A 19,986-nucleotide genomic window follows, 5' to 3' on the forward strand; every position below is an offset into this window, starting at 1 on the left:
AAAAACAAATTTTTTTTTCTACATTTTCAGGACTAAAACTGCTGTGCTTATTTGTAACTAAATTTCCAATATCGGAAAGTAATCTCTTTGAAGAGACCGATGTAGCAGTTAAAATTTATGATATCTAATATTTTAACAAAAAGTTAACCATTTAGTATCGTGTATCGTGATACTGTCAAAATTCTATATAAGTATTTTTGTTCAACTACAAATAAGTACAATCTATCCAAACTAAATAAAACGAAAGCGCAAAAAAAAATTATGGTTATAAAAATAGTGGAGGTCAGCCAGCATAAGTACTAGATAATATAGTATATGATGCACAAAAAAGAATCATATTCCGAATTTTCTCCAGCCGATTATGCTTCCTAAACTAGTGACTAGAGATACTACAAGTAGTAGAAAATGTAATTCTCCCACATCTAAATGGTTAGATAAATTAGAAATAGGCGTTGCTGTAACCGTAACTGTAACAACAGGATAGGATACTTCGGGAGGAGAATTTATAATGTCAATTGATTCATCACATATCTCCACATCGTATTTAAAAGATTTGTATCCAGAATCATCTTTAATTTGGCAGAACCCCGACGCCATGGAATCTGAACAGACTATAAATTTGGGATTTTTAAGTTCGGTAGGCGGATCAGCCGGCCCTTTTGGTGAAGGAGCTGCGGGTGCTGGAGAAGCTGCGGGTGGAGGAGCTCCGGGTACTGGAGGACCTCCGCCGGCTGGAGGATCTCCGGGTGCTGGGCCTTTTGGTGGTGGTGGTGGTGGTGGTGGTGGTGGGGATGGTTGTAATGGTGGTGGTGGTGGTGGTGGTGGTAGTGAATAATTATAACCATTAATTGAAGAAGCTATGATATTGCGACCTAAGATAATTTCTATCACATTCCAACCGCTTAGCTTGCTAGTATCGTATGGTAGGTCGGTTACTCCCTTGAGACAATAGATACCACTTTGATATTGGCAGACTGTCTGAGCCAAAGTATCATTTCGATTACAAGCATCTAATTGACTAATAAACCAACAATGAGCCATTTTTTTAGTAGAGGTACACATGGAGGGGTTGGCCAAGCAGGGATTATTATCTTCACAACATAATAATTTCCCGGCTGGTTGTAAACCTCCGAGTACTAACTTACATATAGTACTACCACTCTTACTTTGTCTTTTCACTAATTGCATTTCCATGTTATAGTATTTTATTTATTTATAACGTATATTAATAAATTAGTAAAAGTAGAAACCACGACATACATTTGTTAAATGTAAAATTATTTTGCAATGCAAAGCCGTAAAAACGAATAAAAGTTCTGTACTTCTTTTTATAAAAATCATTTTCATTTATTCATTTCTCAATAAGAAAAAACTTACCATTTTATTATGACAAATAAAATCTCCAAATTAAATTAGAAAATAAATAAGAATTGTTTATGGTATTGTTTTACGTTCTCATTTCATTTTCTTTTTTAATCGTTTCATTTGAAATGATGATATTCATCATGCTTGCAGTATTGTTTACCTGCCTTTGTGCTACAAAACCATCATGCCAGTGTGATACCTTGCAAGGGATAATATCGCATTATAAGATTAAGCAATGGATAATTAATAAATTAAATGAAGAAAGATAATAATTTCGGTAAAATGCCCTTTCAGCAAACGGTGTCTCGTTAAAATATCCCTTCATCAAAATCAGAGTAAACTTTGAGATTGGCGATTTTTTTAACTAATAATTTTGGCATTATTTGTCTGTAAGCAAACCATCAAATATCAATCATGTTTATTTTGCGTAAGTATTTAGATAGGCTTAAATGTTTAAATATCAAGCCGTGACTAGCTTTATGTACTTATTATGTAATATTAATTCTTAAGATACAAATATTTCTACCTATTTGAGTGTAATATTAATTCTTAAGATACAAATATTTCTACCTATTTTGAGGGAAATACGCAAAAGCGTAAGTAATTCAACATGTAAAGCTATTTATTTATTAAATAATCAAATAAAAATTCAATAACGACCGCGTGAATAATCTTATACATTAATATATACATTATATATAATACCTATATGTTATATGATATACAAAAAGAAGGATTATAATCCAAATTTTTTTGCACTAATTATGTTTCCTAAACTAGAAATTAGAAACACTATAAGTATTAGAGAATATAACCCTCCCGCCTCTAAGTGATTGGAAAAGTTTGTACTAGGTTTTGCTGTAACCGTAGTTATAAGAATTTGTGTAACTGTAGTAGTAGCATTAGAAATTTTCGGGAGAGAATTTATAATGTCAACTGAATTATCGCATATTTCTACATCGTAGCTAAAAGATTCATATCCAGCATCATCTTGAATTTGACAGATTCCCGAAGTCATAGAATCCGAACAGATTATAGATTTAGGATTTTGAATTGTGAGTGCTCTGACTGCCAGAGCTTTACCAGGAGCTTTACCATCCGCAGGCGCAGCACCCGCTGGGGGCGCAGGAGCTTTACCATCCGCAGGCGCAGCACCCGCCGGGGGCGCAGGAGCTTTGCCATCAGGAGCTTTACCGGGAGCTGGAGCTGCTGGTGCTGGTGCTGGTGCTGGTGGTGGAGGAGGAGGAGGATACTTACTGACATAACCATTGACTGAAGAAACTGCAGTATTGCGACTTAGGATCACGTCAATTACATTCCAATTGCTTAGACTGCTATTATCGTATGGATGGTCGGTTACTCCCTTGAGACAATAGACACCATCCTGATATTGACAAACTGTCTTAGATAAAGCATCATTACGCTTACAAGCATCTAATTGACTAATAAACCAACAATGAGCCATTTTATTAGTGGAGGAACAAACGGGGGAATTAGCCAAACAGGGTTGATTATCCTCACAACATAGTAATTGTCCAACTGGATGTAAACCCCAGAGTACTAATTGACATACGCTACCACTAGTAGATGTAGTAGATGGTGCTTGTCTTTTATCTAGTGGGTTATTAATACTAGTTACTTCCATAATATAATATTTTAATTATTTATAATATATACTAATTAGTAAAAGTAATGAAAAATCTTGACGTACAGGTTTATAAATTGATAATTATATTTTTTATATTTTTTTCAATTTTTTTTTTTAATTGTAATTATTATATAGAAAGATGAAATTAATCTAGAGTTAAAATCATTTTTGAAATGTTATAAATAATTTATGCAGAGTAAAAGCCGCTAACGTAATGAACATTCTGTTTGTAGTAAATAAATACTTTTTTTTTTTTATTTTGTCAGAAAAAAATTGATAAATTTTTTAATAATAATTTCTCTAAACTAAAATTGGAAAGTAAATAAAAGTCCTTTTATGGTGTCATATTACGTTTTCATTATCATTTTTCCTTTTTATTTTGTTATAATTATTTCATTGACATAAATGATATTCACTATGCTTGCAGCATAGACGCCTGTGATACAAACTAACATATGATACCAGCATTATATCCGGCAGGCGATCATTTCTGAGACAAAATTCTCGACGTACAATATCGTATTATAAAGTTAAATAATAGTTGATAATATATATATCGCGCTTACTTTGCAAGCTCGTGAGTCATTTTTTGTTAAAGTAGGTTCAAAAAATAAATAAAATTGAACATTTGCATTTTTTTTTATTTTTTTTTTCAATTACAGTAGTAATTTACGCTAAATATTCACATATTAATAATATTTAATCAAATAAAAAAAAAGTGTGTACATATATGAAAAATAATTTATTAATTGTTATGTTTGAAAATATCATTGCGTTCTTGAGTTATTCTTATTACTAATTATATTAATATGATACAATTGTTTTAGTAAAATGATATAAAAATTCATGGTCGTCAAATTTTTTTTTAATTTTCCGCGGAATAAACTATTGGCTTTGTATAAATGTATTATTAGTATGATGAATATCATTGCAATAAATGAAAGCTATTTATAATTAAGGTTGATACTAAAAACGAGTTCTCATTTACTAATTTTCAACTTTCTCGTAAATGAACTACGCAATTTGCGTTTAGCTTAAAATTAATTTTTTTTTTTGTAAATAAAACTTTCCATTATGTGTTAACGCCTTTTTCCCGCATAACAGATAACAGATAAGTTATTTTAATTTAACTTAAAAATGCATTTCATTTGGTAGAGATGATCGACATAATTAAACAAAGTTCGTTCATTAAAAAAAAAAAAGTATAATTATAATTTCATACATTCGGCAGATTTTAGATTTCTCTCTAAAATACCTCTAAGATTAATTTTCATTAATTATTCAAAATAATTACATTAGTTAATTTATTATAAACTATTAAACAAAAGACAGATTACGGCTATGAGTGCTAGCATATGTCAATTAGTGTTAAGAGGTTTTCAACCACCTGGACAACTATTATGTTGTGAGAAAGATAGTATCTGTTTAAATAATGCACCTATCTGTTCTTCCACTAATAAAATGGCTCAATGTTGGTTTATTAACCAGTTAGATTCTTGTACGCGAAAGGATGCTTTGGCTATGACAGTTTGTCAATATAAGGATGGTGTCTATTGTCTCAAGGGACAAACCGACCAATCATATGACCGTAGCAAATTATCATGGAGTGCAATAGATTTGGCATTAAGTCGTAATAATTTGTCCAATTCAAATAATGGTTTTACTATGAATTATGATAATTTTCCTGTTCCCGTTCCTGATCAAAATCCAAATGAATATATATTTTGTTCAGATGCCATGTCTTCGGGAGTCTGTCAAATTCAAGATAGTAATGGGTATAAGCCTTTTTACTACCTAGTAGAAGTATGTAATAATGCATTTGACGTTATAAATTCTTCTCCCCAAATATCCAATGCTACTGTTACTGTTATGGCTACTACTACTACTACAGCTACTGCGACCGTTACACAAACAGTCACAGTTAAAGCGTCTAGTGGTTTCTCTATTCATTCAGAGGTGTCTTCTCTACCACTTGTAATGTTGCTGATTACTATTTTTGTAAATATAATCGTGGGGAAATTGAGAATATAATTTTTTTTGTACATCTCACAATCTCACATGTATTGTTATAATTAAATAACTTATTTAGATATCATAAGTAACCATGGTTACAATCTTATTTTAATAAATTATAATATTTATTGATTTCTGATCAAAAAAAAAAAAATCTTTCTTTATTATCTCAAAGAAAGTGTTAAGGTGATACGCGGATATCAAAGATGCTATATATATTTCTGTAAATACCATAACGTGAAAAGCTAAAGAATAATAAATTACAAATCAAGTCAAAGGTTGGTATGTAGAAATTAGATTCGTACCAGTATAACTCGAATCAAACTTGCACAAGTTGCACTAGAGTCGATATTTGACGCGGGCAATTCCGTCTAGCATTATTCTTCTTAATGTTTGGGTAAAAATGAAGGTTTTGCCAGGAAAATTTAATTTAAATGCTGATTCTAAGCACGATACCCGCGCAATAACAAGAATGATAATCATATTATACTTTTCATACTTTTCATAAGCTTTATATTAGATTTAATATTAGGCTCAGATTAATTAATATAACCAATTAATTTTATATCATTTAATATAAAATCATGTTTCTCAATAAATTTGATGCATAATTTTATACGACATTATAATAAATTCAATCATTATATAATAAACATACTAAATATTGGTACAATATTTACCTATCGGGCCGTATATTAAATACGAGTTACGCATTTAATAATTAATGAATTTGTTAATATTACTTGGAAAGATAAGCTAAACAAATTAGCTTGTATTGCAATTAGACTTCAAAGTATACATAACTTAAATATGGAAATATAAAAATAGTTGCAATAATAGGTGATTTAGGGACTAAGTAAATCATCATTAGATGACAAATATGTGGAATTTGTCTTTTATCGGGATCAGGGTGCCAACATTTTGCGTTAATTTAACATAACCTTCATGCAACTGATTGTTTCTATACGATACGATTATGTACACTATTTTAAAAATAATTACAACCTAAAGACAAAAGAATAATCTGTTTGAAGGTACAATAAATTTTTTTTTTTACATGATCAATCTTTCAACTAATTTATTTTTAATTTAAAAATATTTTTAAATATTTTTCTATTAATTACGATTTTTCTTTTAGATTATTTGACAACAAAACTTGAATTAGATATTGATAATAACGTGCAATATAGCAATAATGGCCTATGTTTGGTGTAAATTTACGAATATTTAATTAGTTTCGTTTATAATACATAAATTATATTGCTGAAGAAATTAATCTTGATATTGACATTTCGGTGGTTGGAATTTTTAATTATTAATAGGATATTGTTTTATATTATATTATTTATTTAAAATAATAATAATAATCACTTATACTGTATAAGATGATTATTAAATATCGACAAATAAAATTTCAACTCTTCAAAGTATGCTTATGAAAAAATCAATAGAACTCATGTTGAATGTTTATGTATAACTGAAAATATAATTCACGCATAACTTCACCGCAAACGAATAATTAACGTAAATAATTGGGAATTGGTTGCGCAAAAATACGTAGGAAATTTATAAAAAAAATTCTAAAGTGGCTTCATTCTTTAATGAAATTTCAATAGTAGATTCATCACATTAATAAAACTAAGTGATATTATTAATCAACGTTGGCAGTAACTCTGGCAAAATTTATAATGTCAGTCGGAATTAAAAAACTTATAATCATATAAACCGCCGCTTTATAAATTTTGCCAAAATTACTGCCGATCAGTTTTTAAGGGTTTCCGTAATTTTCCGGTTAGCAGACGGGCTGAAAAATTTAATGCATATCGAATTCTGGTCGCACAGACAGGACGATATACATTATTAAATGAAACAACTAAAATGGGTTCTTATTTATCAAAATCGTGTTAATTTATTTATAGTTAGAAGTTTGCAACAAAAAATATATTTATGATTACCATAAAAGAATTCTCATTTACTGTATTTTTTTTCTTTTTCTTTTTCTTTCAAGATGGAAAAAAAAACAAAAAAAAAAATCCGTGTAACTAATATTTGCGCTATTTATATGTTTATATCGATCAATTTTCAAAATAAATAGAACTTTCCATTATTCTTGCGTCTTTATCCTATAGATTATTTTAATTTAACTTAAAATCGCATTCATTTATTAGAAAATATAATACTAAAATACTAAAATTCATTATTTAAATAATCAATAGATTTATGTATCGAAATTTCTCCCTCAAATACCTAAAAATTATTCTTTATTATTCAAAATAATAATCATATTATGGAAATCGATCATAAACCATTAGAGAAAAGACAAGCTTCGGCTATGAGTGATAGCATATGTCAATTAGTGCTCAAGGGTTATCAACCAACTGGACAATTATTATGCTGTGAGGCAGGTAATGCCTGTCTGGGTAATGCACCCATTTGTTCTTCCACTAGTAGAATGGTACAATGTTGGAATATTAATCAATTAGGTTCTTGTAAGAGAAAGGATACTTTGGCCAAGACAGTTTGTCAATATCAGGATGGTATTTATTGTCTCAAGGGAGAAACTGACGAACTGTATGATCGTGGCAAATTAGCATGGAGTGCAATAGATTTGGTATTAAATCGTAATATTTATTCCTATTCATTTAATGGCTTTACTATGAATTATGGTAATTTTCCAAACCCCATCCTTAATCCAAACCCAAAAGAAAACTTGGTCTGCTCTGACGCCATGGCTTCGGGAATATGTCAAATTCAGGGCGATTTTGGGTATAAAACTTTTAACTATCAAGTGGAAGTATGCAATGGTTTGATAGACATCATAAATTCTCCTCCAAAAATAGCAAAAGCTATTACTACCATTACTGAGCAAGTTACGACCACCTTACCTCCGGAAACTATTACTACTACCTCCACTAAACTCACTACGTCCATTTTAACTCCAGAAACTAAAACTACTACAGTAACAGCAGCAGCGCCTATTTCTCTCGGCAGTAGTGGTTTATCGAATTATTCAGAGATATCTTTTCTACCGCTTGTAATATTACTAGTTACTATTTTAGTAAATACGATCGTGATGAAATTAAGAATTTAACAGTTTTTTTTTTATATGATCTCATATATACGGTATTTACATATATTGAGGTAAAAGAAAAACGCAAAATAAGGGAGCCGACGGCCACGTGTAGTTGGGATAGGGATCTGAAGAAAAATGTAATTGGCTAGTGAACGATTTAGAGATAATTTTAAGATTCCAAAAGTAATTACAATGACTATTTTTAATAAATTTACGTATAAAAATACTTACTTATGTACTGTTGATCAAAAAGAATATTCCTTTTTATTATTTCGAGAAAAGTATTAATGTTATATGGTGTGCTCAGTCTAAAGCCAACCAATGCTTTTATTTAGTGGCAGACTTTATAATCATATCACGTGAAATGAATTTTATTGGTTAACGCATATTTATAAATATGCTTTTGATGAAATACAGATGGTGTGATTTATCTAAAGCTTTCTCCAAATCATAATCATCTCAAATATCATCGTCCTAAAAATTATCGAATATTTTATCACAAATTTTCTTCAATAATTTGTATTTTTTTTTTCCTTAATTGCTTGCTTTTCGTGACATTTTGCATGCAGTTATACAATTTTTTTTTTACTTTTACTACTGATCGGTGTAATGAAGGATTGCTTTTTTTTAAGATTTATTGTAATTTAAGAAATTTTGGTAATTTTGTAATTTTGGCCACTTTATGATGGCCAAATTTGACATATAATTAATAAAAATATCTGATTTTGATTTTATATATTTAATGTTAATGATTACTTAACCAGAAAAGCTCTGTCATATGAAAGATAATGTCCTGATCTATCATTTAAAAAAAAGTTTATTTAAAATAATTGATTTTTTAATTACTTCTATTCTTTTTGAGTCATGTGATAAAATGCGATTGGTGCGCACCATACATACTTAATTAATTCAACGCGTAAGGCTATTCCAAAAATAAATAAATAAATAAATAATAAGTCGCAAATTAAAGCTTCTTAGCTTGTCAAAATAAATTTGTGACGGTCAAAATTTTGCTAATATAGTCTAATCCGGTCAATTCTTTTAAAATTAAAATTAAAATCTCGCTTGATTCTGATTTTATTATTAATTTTGATTTTTGACAATGAAAAAACAGATAATTAAAATAATAATCGAAATTAATTAATTATTACTAATTATCATATTATTATCATATTATAAATCTAAGATTGTTTCATAGAAGGAAATATTTTTTTAAAATCATATAAAGGTATAAAGCAATATAATGATTAATTTTTATTAACCTATTTTTAATACTTGCGGTTTATAAGAGTTTTTTTGCCATAAAAATTACTGTGCCACGTTTATTTTTTTTTAGCTTTGTGGTACAATTACAACAGCTTATTTAAAGCAAACGCGTTCTTAAAGGTTAAATAAAGTCATTCTGCAGGTATGAGACTATTTAAATATTAATTTTCAAGAAGTTAGTTTTGATATTTATGAATTTATACTTATTTCTTTATTACTGTATATTCTATGCAGATACTTTATTTATTCAAAAATTTAGTTTTATTTAACCAAAGTGTTTAAGTTATATGATAAAGTTGTTTAATGGACATAAAAGTATTCATTTATTGATTTTTATTGTACTTGGGTTATAATAAAGTTAAACGACACTGTACATATGAGTTTTATGAATATTTTGTTTATTTACTAGTAAAATTTAATAAATTATAATTGAAAATTGAAAATACTGAAATATAATATATCAAGAATTAAAAAATTTCTTTTTTGTATGTACAGTAAAATTAAATATTGTTTTTTTTTCACGAAACAAAATATTTTCTAAGACAAAGTTACACAAGATTTGTGGCTACGATTTTTAAGCCAATCATATTTAAGAAAAAGGGAGGAATCGCCCGGAGTACATGTTTTTACTTTTACATATTAAAATATGCTTTTATATTAAATTTTATTTTATTAGTTATATACATTGTTTCATAATCATAAAAAACGATTTAATTAGTATGCATAAAAAAAAATCCGGTATTAAAACTTAAGTTTTAGAACACGTGACACAATTACATGTCTCTAGGCCACGTTATATACATCTGACCAGAATTATGGTCAAATTAGTTATACCCATTTAAAAGTCTTAACGGTTCTAATCTCTAAATGTGAAATAGGTGAACTCATGGTTTTGCTTAGTTATATATAGATCTTTTTTATTAAATAAAAAGAAAACATAATTCACCTAAGAGATTACGTAGAAATTAATTTAAAAAAAAAAATTCAAGATTAACAAGAATTTTCTCAAGTCTTAATAATAAACTATTATATAAAAAGTCAAAATATGACTTTGTGTTAAGAAATTTTGAATCTTTTATGTAACCGGTTTCTTTTATTTGATGAAAATGTTCCTTCCGTCATCGAGAATGAGGTTTGATGTTTTTTTTAGTTAAGAATTATTGTTATTTTTTTTTTTTTGCTAACATTTTATTCACGATTTAATTCATACTTTGGAAAAATAATGATACAAATTTTGTGGCTCGAAATATTTATTAGTTTACCTCTAAATGGTAACCATATTTTCAGAATTCCATCATATTGAGGTCGTACAAACTACAACACAATCGAATTGCAAGAGACGATTTTTTTTTTTGAGAATAGTTGTTTAGTTAATAAATACTACGTATTTAAATATTTATATCTTTGAACTTCGGTAAGGTCAATAAAAAAAATTTTTTGTCGAAATAAACTTAATTTTCAGTCTATTTTATATTAATTAAATGAAAGTTCAAGATCTTTTAGTTTCCCAGACACGTATCTAAAACGAAATTTATTTTTGGTCTAACGGCTTGATAATAATTTATTTCATGGTTCGAGAATTAGGTAAAGAATAACGTTTAAATTCTAAAAATGTAAAAATGAATTAAAGGCGATTAATTATTGAAGATCGAATGAAATAATATCAAAGATGGAGCCTGTATTAGTGCCTCGACCCGTATCCGGATCAATCCGGATTGATCCGGATTTTTTTTTTTTTCGGATATCCGGATTTTCACGGTTTTCATCCGGATTATAAACCGGATGAAAAATATCCGGTTTGACCCGGAATCCGGATGAAATTTTTATTATTTTTTTTTTTTATTAATAATAATTTTGCTGATCCATAAAGATCTATATCTAAATGATATTATGGCTAATTATTTTTGCGCCTAATACCAATTTTTTTATTAAAATTTATTAAATTTATATTTGTTATTAAACTTTTTAATACAGTAAGTTTAAGAAGATTTTTCAATTATAATTTATTTATTGAAGTTTGTATCAGATTTGTTTATTTAAATTTATACATTAACAAATAACAAATAATTTTAGATTTCACATTCAAACGTTCAAAAGAAAAAAAACTTTATATTATTTTTGTTACAAAATAATAATTATTGTTTTAAAATGAAAAATTGTTCAATATTATAAATTTATATAATTATAACAACTTTTTTTAAAATTAAAACTAGTGTTATGTAATTTGATTCAAATGATTCTTTAATTTTTGAAAGAAGAAACAAATCCTTAAAAAATTGCCTTACTAACCCAACACATCTATTTATAGTAATCTTTAGCTGTATATAAAAATATCTTGTTTAAAATTTCATAATTAGTTAATTTACAAAGAAATGTTAAACAATAGTCTGAGACAATGCTGAAATAATATGAAATTGTTTTAAAGAAAAGTATTTAATGAAATTGGAATTATGTAAATTTCGTGGTCTTGGATAATTTTGGCCAAATTTGTAATTCGGGCCGAAATTAACATCACGTGACACCGGGAAAATAGTTTAGCCACCGGGCAAAAAATTTTTTATCGGCTGGCATGAAAATTTAATGTTACACAATTTGTAATTCTGGCCGGCGTTATGAATTCTGGCCAGAATTATTGCCGATCATTTGTAAATCCAATCCGGTTTCCGGTTTCTATCCGGATTATCTGATCCGGATTCAAAATCCGGGTCAATCCGGATATAATCCGGATTTTTTTTTTGTGTAATCCGGATGACGGTTTTCATCCGGGTCGAAGCACTAGCCTGTATGAATAACATCAACATACTTTAATTGTAACGTAGGTATATGTATGTGCGGGAATCGGTTAAATTACAGTATTCCAAAAATAATGGGCAACAAAAAATAATAATTAATATTAAATAGACAAAATTACAGTCTAATATCGCTCGATATCGATAAATTTTTAATAAAAAGCCATTGGAAAAAAGATATTTGTGTTAGTATATCGAATTTTCATTAAACTTTTACCGACCGTAATAGTCGTAATTAATTACTCCAATCGCTTTTTTTTAATAAAGATAAATTCTTTAGTCTATTTATTGTAAATACAGTTTTTATAAATATAAATGTAAAAATAAAAACTAATAATAATTAAATGTGAAAGTAATTAATCCAAAACATCATCAGTAACTAAATGTCAAAGCCGATTTCTTTGGTAGTATAATCTATACATATTTTAAATGAAAATTAGCCAATTTAATTACTAGTAATTGATCGTAATACTATTACTTACAACTGTCGTTAAATTTATTAAATTTGCTAATATTAATATTATCAATGTCAAATTCAAGTTCTTTTGACAAATAATCTAAAGGAGATAAAATTTGGTCAAATTATAATATTAAAACAAATAAAACCGCGCAAAATAAATTTACCATCATCGTTTTTGTTTAATTTAATTTTTTTAATGGTTTTATCTAAAATAATTTTTAATAATAAAAAAAAAATAATAATTATAAAAAATATGATCAATTAACTTATTAATAGTTTAATGTTTTTTTTACCATTATTTCCAGTATCTTCAATCAAATCATCATCACGTTTTCTTTTATCCTCTTAAAAGAGATTTGTAAGATTATTAGTATTTAGATAATGACAATAAGAAATCAAAACTAATCATTAAGTTTAAATAAAAGATACCATTAAAAGGTTTATATCCTAAAATAAAATAAACATATTAGTACTTTTTTTTTTAAAAAAAAAGAAAGAATAATCCAATTAGTAAATAATTCTTACTTTGAATTTTTAAACTTCTAGTTGATTCTGCAGATTTTATCATTGCACTTAATGGCCTGCTTTTATAGATGGCATTTGGATTATTTGTTATAGGTCCAATATCTGGTGACTTTATAATTTCAATTCTGTTTATAGACCAATGTAATTTACCACCTTCGTCAAAAATCTTAGAGAGATCATTGGCTGTTGGTCTTTTATTTGGATCAGAGTGCCAACATTCTTTCATCAATTCAACATAACCTTCAGGTGCATTTGTAACAATTGGAGGACGAACTCCATCACATATTTCGATAATAAGTTCTGTGTCATGATTTTTATCCCAAAAAGGTCTTCTACCTGTCATTAATTCCCACATAATCATACCAAAACTATATATATCTGAAGCTTTAGTATATTTTTGTCCTTGAAGAACCTCTGGAGCAACATAAGGAATAATTCCATATATCTCATTTTCATCATCTAATGATTCAATTGCTGATTTACTTAACCCTAAATCACCTGTTATTGCTGAAATAGGATTTACAACAAAAATATTTCCACTATGATAATCTTTGTGGATTATATTTGCATTATGAATGTTCTTAAGTCCCGATGCAATATTTTGCAAAATATCTAGCTTATCATACCAAGGATAATTAAAAAAATTATCAGCTATATAATGTGCTAAATCTCCCTTACCATAATAGTCTGTAATTATCATAAAATTTTTGGTAATAGGATTTTGGGTAATTCCATAACATATATTGATAAAGTTATAGTCACTAAGGTTCACATAATATTCTTCATTAAATTTGCGATCCTTTTTAGCATCTTTTTCAACAGGTTTCCATTTTGAAACGAAATCGTAATATACCTTGAGCTAAAAAAAAAAAATAAATTCAATTATTTATTGTCTTGCATCAAAAATTAGTAATATGAAATACTGTACCTCATTTAGTTCCCTAGAATTTATGCTCTCAGAATTATTAAGTTCCTTAAGTGCAACTTCCATTTCACCATAACAATCATACTTTTGATTTTCTTCATTCCAATTCTTTATTGGACCATCAATCCAAGTAGCCTTATAAATTTGGCTAAATCCTCCTTCGGCAATAAATTCTATAGCTTCAAATTTTTCATAAGGAACAAATTCCATTCCTCCTTCTTTTTTACAGTAATTAGTTAACGTGAACTTTATAAAATCATCAATAACTTTATTTCCACTTAACGGAATCTTTTTTGCTTTATAACATTGATAACAAATCTGATCGGTTTCATTAAAAACTTTTCTTCTTCGTTTGCATCCATTACATTTCTTAAATATTGGTTCAAGTGTAGTTTGTGTTGGATGATTTAAATGTACATCACTCGATATTAAAAAGTCGATTTTTAATTTATAATTAGTTTGTTGGTCCATAATTTTTCCGTATTAAAATTAATTTAGAGAATCCAAAATAAAAATTCTATGTTTATATATACTTTTTTTTCATATAATAATAATAAACTTTAAAGAATTCTTTATTCGAATATAAAAAATTCCGATTAAAATGAATATATCTTTTTTAGAAAAAATCAAACTTGATATATTTAACATTAACTTTTTCTAGTATGTTTTGAATATCGTGTTTCAGGAACTCCGAAATCGTATTCCATCGAATTATTCGATGCATACTGAAATTACGTAAACTTGCATTTTACATGCAGCGATAAACAATGTCACGTGTCATCGTGACATGACGAAATTTTGGTTGACAAATAAAATTAGTCAAAAAAAATTAACGTGATATAAATTTTATAAATTATCAAAGATCATCCCTGCGGAAATATCTGTTCACTCGACTATGAAAAAGACGGGATAGACACATTCCAAGCCAGAAATAAATCTAAAAATGATAGTAAAATATCTCTCGTCCACCAATTTGACAATCGACACACGATTATACAGTATATAGATTATTCATGAAGAAAAAAAAAACAGTACTGAGGGTTCTTATATGGAAGTTTCGCCAGCTTGAACTTGAATTATTGAAGTCAAATGACAAAAACTAAGGAATCAAAAATTGGAAAATTCTGTAAGAGGTATAATTGCACCCAAATTCAATTAGATTTTGATAGGGGTAGGGGTTTAATCCATGTGATTATGATTTTGTTGAAATTCTGGCCAAAAAATTTCCGGCTAAAATTATGGTTTTAGAAATTAGGCCGAAATTACGTTAATGCGAAAAAATCGTGAAACCACGTGGGTCATCACGAGTTCATGACAACCCATCCTACATACTATGATTATGTACATGATATATTTATTTATTAAATACTTTGTTAAAAAGACACATAAAGTATTGAGCAGCCTACAGACTCTAGACTCATCCGAGACAGATAACGCCTATATTGCCTATGTTAACCATAAAGTTTCAAATGTCTGTATCCCTAAAAAACTTTGATTGTGTCGGTCATTATACGCCTAATAAATTTATTTTATAAGACGTGCGAAAAATTAGTGAAACGTTTTTATTTTTTTACATACTGTGTATTACGAAAAAAGATCCGTATTAAAAAAAAAAGAGAAATATTCATACTTTTTTTTTTAAAAAAAAAAAAGGTTTTAATAATGAAAAAAAAAGTTCTTTTCGTAAAAATATCTTTTACAATTCAATACTGTATTTTTTGTCCAACATTTGACGCAGTATTATTTTGTTACACTTATGTCGTGCATGCGTAAATCGGAAAACGAAAATTTTTTTTAAGGTAACATTCAGCTTTTTCTGCTGCTGTTAAGTTGCACATTTTTGTTAACCACTTAATAAAGTTTTCTAAATTTATCTATTGAACTATGTATATCCCATTGAAGTATAAGAATTGTAGAGAATGTAAACAAGAAAATACTGGAATGCTATACTGTAAAGCATGTAATGTAAAGCATTTTCAACAAAATTTTAAAAATTGGACAAGTGGTAATAACGATATTGACAAATTTATTCAAGATAATCAACTATCAGCGAATTTTTATGGTCAAGTATTAGAATGGATACCTTACAATAAATTATATGATATTGAATATATTGCAAAAGGTGGATTTGGAAAAGTGTATAGAGCAAAATGGATTGATGGATTTATTGGTTATTGGGATAATATAAATGAAAATTGGGAACGACATAATTCCGATGGGTTTGTAGCTCTAAAAAGTTTAAATAATTCAGAAAATGTTACACTAGAATTTATCAATGAGGTATTACCTAATTTCTTAATTTAATGAAATTTTTAAATACGGTTTTTATTAACGAATTTTAAATGTATATTTAGATAACAATACACTGTAAGACTATTGTAGATTGCACAATTTCTGTTGTTGTTAGAGTTATGGGATCACACAAGACCCAGAAACAAAAAATTACATGATGATTTTAGAATATGCAGAGAATGGAAGTTTAAGAACTTATTTGGATAAAAATGGTTTACTAAGCTAGAACATTTAAGGTATATTGCACTAGGACTCGAGAGTATTCATGAAAAAGAACTAATTCATCGAGATTTACATATTGGAAACATACTTAGTTTTTCAGGTTATACTTCTATAGCTGATATGGGATTATGTAAACCTGCAGATTATAATGCATCGGAAAATACAAAAAACAGTATATATGGTGTTTTACCTTATATTGCTCCCGAAGTTTTAAGAGGACAAAATTATACTAAAGCTGCTGATATTTACAGTTTTGGTATAATTATGTATGAAGTAATTTCTGGACTACCTCCATACCATGATGTAAGCCATGACAAAATTTTAGCAATAAAAATTTGTCAAGGACTTAGACCTCAATTGATTGTGAATTTAATCAAAAGATGCTTGGATGCAAATCCATTAAATCGGGTTACGGCAAATGAAGTTCAAGAAGTTTTACAATGATGGCAAGAGGAATCCTATAAATTGGAATATAATGAAACAGAATTAACAGAATTACAAAAACAAATTAGAGAAGTAGAAGAAATTGATAATAGTTTACCAACTAGCAGTGTGCCATCAACTAGATTAGCATACGAAACACATTCCGAAGCTGTTTATACAAGTAGATTACTTAATTTTAATAATCTTCCAGAACCCAAAAATTCAGATGATTATTATGATGAACAAAATGACAATATAATTAGTGAAAAATTTTCAGGTAAATACTGTAATAATTTTGCATGAATTAAATGTAAAAAATGCTAATATATCTTATTTCATTAAATAGAATCTTTACAATTGATATTTCTCAATTGACAATTGAAGATAATGTTGGTATGTATAATATTGTATATATTTCAATTTATTTTTTAAGAAATAATTTTAATGGTTTGATTAACTCATTTTATCTCTTATATTACAGGAAAATCAAAGATTATTTAGTTTGTTGAGTTAGTTAGTTCTCAATCTTTTGGTTTTATTTATTTCTTTTACACAAAATTTATATATTGTTATTGAGATTCAATAAAAATTTGTGTTAAACTGAAATAAGTTTTACAATCACTTTATTCTCACGATTAAATTATTTGAAATTTTGAAAGTGTTTTTTTGCTATAACGAATAATTAATATTCAATAAACCTGGATCAAATTTTTTTATATACTTAGGCATTAATTTATATAAACTAAAAGAGAAAATTGTATGTTTTTTGTATTTAACTTTGTAGAATGACGACATGTCCATCAAAATTTAGGAAAGAATTCATTAAGAAAAACTTGACATCATCTTAACTTCCAATTATTGACTGTCAGTACCATACTATGTCCTAATCTTTAGGTATAATAAATAAGTGATCTCAAATAAATAATCAACATGACGATATTGATAATTTTACAATAAAAGATAAATTCGAATATTCATTTTCAAAAAGGTATAGTATTACAAAATCATGGAAAATTCATGGGATTTCCAGACTTCCTGATAAATATAGTCGCTACAGCCTATCAGGAACAGTTTAGCACGCTGCTAGTATATAGTGAAGATTTGAAATGGCGTATAATGCAAATCTTCAATATGACGAAAGAATTATTAGCAATAACTTTATGGACTTTGGTTTACACTGTAGTATGGCAAAACCAGTTTAAATTTTCTACACGTCTTTGAACACGGTTATAAAAACGAATCTCATAATAGAAGATGAATTCTCTTTAAAAAAATACTTGGTAAACTAAGTGATCATTGATATGCAACTTATCAGCCATGACTTTTATTTATTAATGTACTTTTATTTTTTTACACAATATCTTGGAAATTCAGTCTCATTCTAAAAGTTAAATAAAGTGTAGGTGGTACGAATAAACTTAATAGTTTAAAATATGAAAAATATTTCATTTAGTATAATGATATTTTGAAATTTTTGCGATGTTGATCGTGCTTATGTGATTATCAATCATGTTTTTCAGAAGCCATAGTCGTTGATTGACATGAATTTTAACCAAAAATAATTTCATTTTGCATTCGCGCAAATGAACTTTATATCAACCTTTTGCCTTTTTTTGGTAAAAGAAAAAATGACTACAATTTTTTGTCTTTCAAAAGATTTTTATTCTATATTAAATCATGCCGATGATTACAATATCGTTATTCTTAAGGTTATCGATATTTATGAAAATATCATGACGTATTATTTAGTTGATAAACCTAAATTATATAGTTTGAAACTTGCGAATATAATTTCCAATTGGATTGATAAAAAAAAATCCTTTATTTATTCGTACTGAAAGAAGATTCCTTTATATATAAATTTGTCCTTATTTATCGATTTGACATTAATTCATTTAAGAACAAATGTAAAGATCAAATAGTTAGTCTAGTTTTATTTAATTATTAAGGTCAACAATCTGATAAAATCTTTTCATTCGAAAATAATGAAATAATGAAGATATGAAAAATATGAAAATTAGTCGTGTTGTAAATAATTCTAAAGCTTGCTATATTAGATTATTATATCAGTACCGGTTTAATTTTGGTTGGGATTCATTATATATGGAAGTTCAAAATTTATATATTTATAATCGTTTTAGCGATTATGAAAATAATTTACAATCAAAAAGTAATACTTTTACAATTGAAGAAATTGAAGCTTTTATTGTAACTATAGACCAATAACTTAGATGATTATATGAAATTTTCATTAAATTTATTTCGTACCGTGTAAGTTATTTATATAATTAGTTATAAGAATGATGTAAATACCCTATAAAAAAAGAATGTCCGGAAATTGTAGCTGAAAACGTCCGGAAAATGTTTGTTTGTCTGGAATTTGTCCGGAATATTGCAATATTCCGGACGTTGGAAAATTTCCATTTTCCGGAAAATGTCCAGAAAATGTCCAGGAGGGTTCAGACCCAGCGTCCAGAAAGTGTCCGGAATATTGCAATTTTCTGGACGTTTTCCGGATACACGGACATTTTCCGGATGTTTTTAGCTACAATTTCCGGACATTTTTTTTTTACAGGGATAAATTTTATAAAACTACAAATATCAGTAAATTCTTATTAAATAATTTGAATTATATAACAGGAAAATCCATAACATTTCTACGCTTAAAATTGGAATATTAATTAATATAAATTTTTTATAACAATGAAATGAAAAATCGTTTATTATTCATTAATTAAATAATTACCTTTTTTTGCGCTGATATCACGTGATAGAATATTACAATTACTTGATGATGATAATATCGTGATACAAATCGCTTAGTAAATGACCATTCTGATATGATATCTGGAGTAAAAATTGTTTTTATCATATTTTACAAAATTATACGCGATTATTATTTTTAAAATCAGTGAATAATAAAAAAAATAATGAAAATGAAAAGTTGAAGTTATTTAATAATATAGTTTGACCGAGTAATATTAA

The 19,986-nt window shown here is 27.4% G+C and overlaps 6 protein-coding genes across 6 annotated transcripts; 3 read left to right on the forward strand and 3 right to left on the reverse strand.

Moving 5' to 3' along the window:
* Positions 1-333: 333 nt before the first annotated feature.
* Positions 334-1,194, reverse strand: OCT59_009382 (uncharacterized protein; the record flags this gene model as incomplete). Its single annotated transcript, XM_025330678.2, has 1 exon — positions 334-1,194. The coding sequence occupies one exon, from the start codon at positions 1,192-1,194 to the stop codon at positions 334-336; it is 861 nt and encodes a 286-aa protein (XP_025170813.1).
* A 907-nt stretch (positions 1,195-2,101) lies between these two features.
* OCT59_009383 (uncharacterized protein) lies at positions 2,102-3,010 on the reverse strand (the record flags this gene model as incomplete). The annotated part of the gene is made up of 1 exon (XM_025327525.1): positions 2,102-3,010. One exon carries the CDS (start codon positions 3,008-3,010, stop codon positions 2,102-2,104), a length of 909 nt encoding a protein of 302 aa, XP_025170814.1.
* A 1,344-nt stretch (positions 3,011-4,354) lies between these two features.
* On the forward strand, positions 4,355-5,044 carry OCT59_009384 (uncharacterized protein; the record flags this gene model as incomplete). The annotated part of the gene is made up of 1 exon (XM_025311517.1): positions 4,355-5,044. One exon carries the CDS (start codon positions 4,355-4,357, stop codon positions 5,042-5,044), a length of 690 nt encoding a protein of 229 aa, XP_025170815.1.
* Positions 5,045-7,313: 2,269 nt separating this feature from the next.
* On the forward strand, positions 7,314-8,117 carry OCT59_009385 (uncharacterized protein; the record flags this gene model as incomplete). The annotated part of the gene is made up of 1 exon (XM_025327526.1): positions 7,314-8,117. The coding sequence occupies one exon, from the start codon at positions 7,314-7,316 to the stop codon at positions 8,115-8,117; it is 804 nt and encodes a 267-aa protein (XP_025170816.1).
* A 4,416-nt stretch (positions 8,118-12,533) lies between these two features.
* On the reverse strand, positions 12,534-14,535 carry OCT59_009386 (uncharacterized protein; the record flags this gene model as incomplete). Its single annotated transcript, XM_025320682.2, has 7 exons — positions 12,534-12,568; positions 12,637-12,711; positions 12,779-12,820; positions 12,908-12,958; positions 13,044-13,061; positions 13,140-13,998; positions 14,068-14,535. The coding sequence occupies 7 exons, from the start codon at positions 14,533-14,535 to the stop codon at positions 12,534-12,536; spliced, it is 1,548 nt and encodes a 515-aa protein (XP_025170817.2).
* Positions 14,536-16,958: 2,423 nt separating this feature from the next.
* On the forward strand, positions 16,959-17,376 carry OCT59_009387 (uncharacterized protein; the record flags this gene model as incomplete). Its single annotated transcript, XM_066133514.1, has 3 exons — positions 16,959-16,986; positions 17,063-17,278; positions 17,348-17,376. 3 exons carry the CDS (start codon positions 16,959-16,961, stop codon positions 17,374-17,376), a joined length of 273 nt encoding a protein of 90 aa, XP_065999948.1.
* Between the last annotated feature and the right edge of the window lie 2,610 nt (positions 17,377-19,986).

The sequence above is a fragment of the Rhizophagus irregularis genome, chromosome 17, assembly GCF_026210795.1.
Source record: "Rhizophagus irregularis chromosome 17, complete sequence".
Classification (NCBI taxonomy): domain Eukaryota; kingdom Fungi; phylum Glomeromycota; class Glomeromycetes; order Glomerales; family Glomeraceae; genus Rhizophagus; species Rhizophagus irregularis.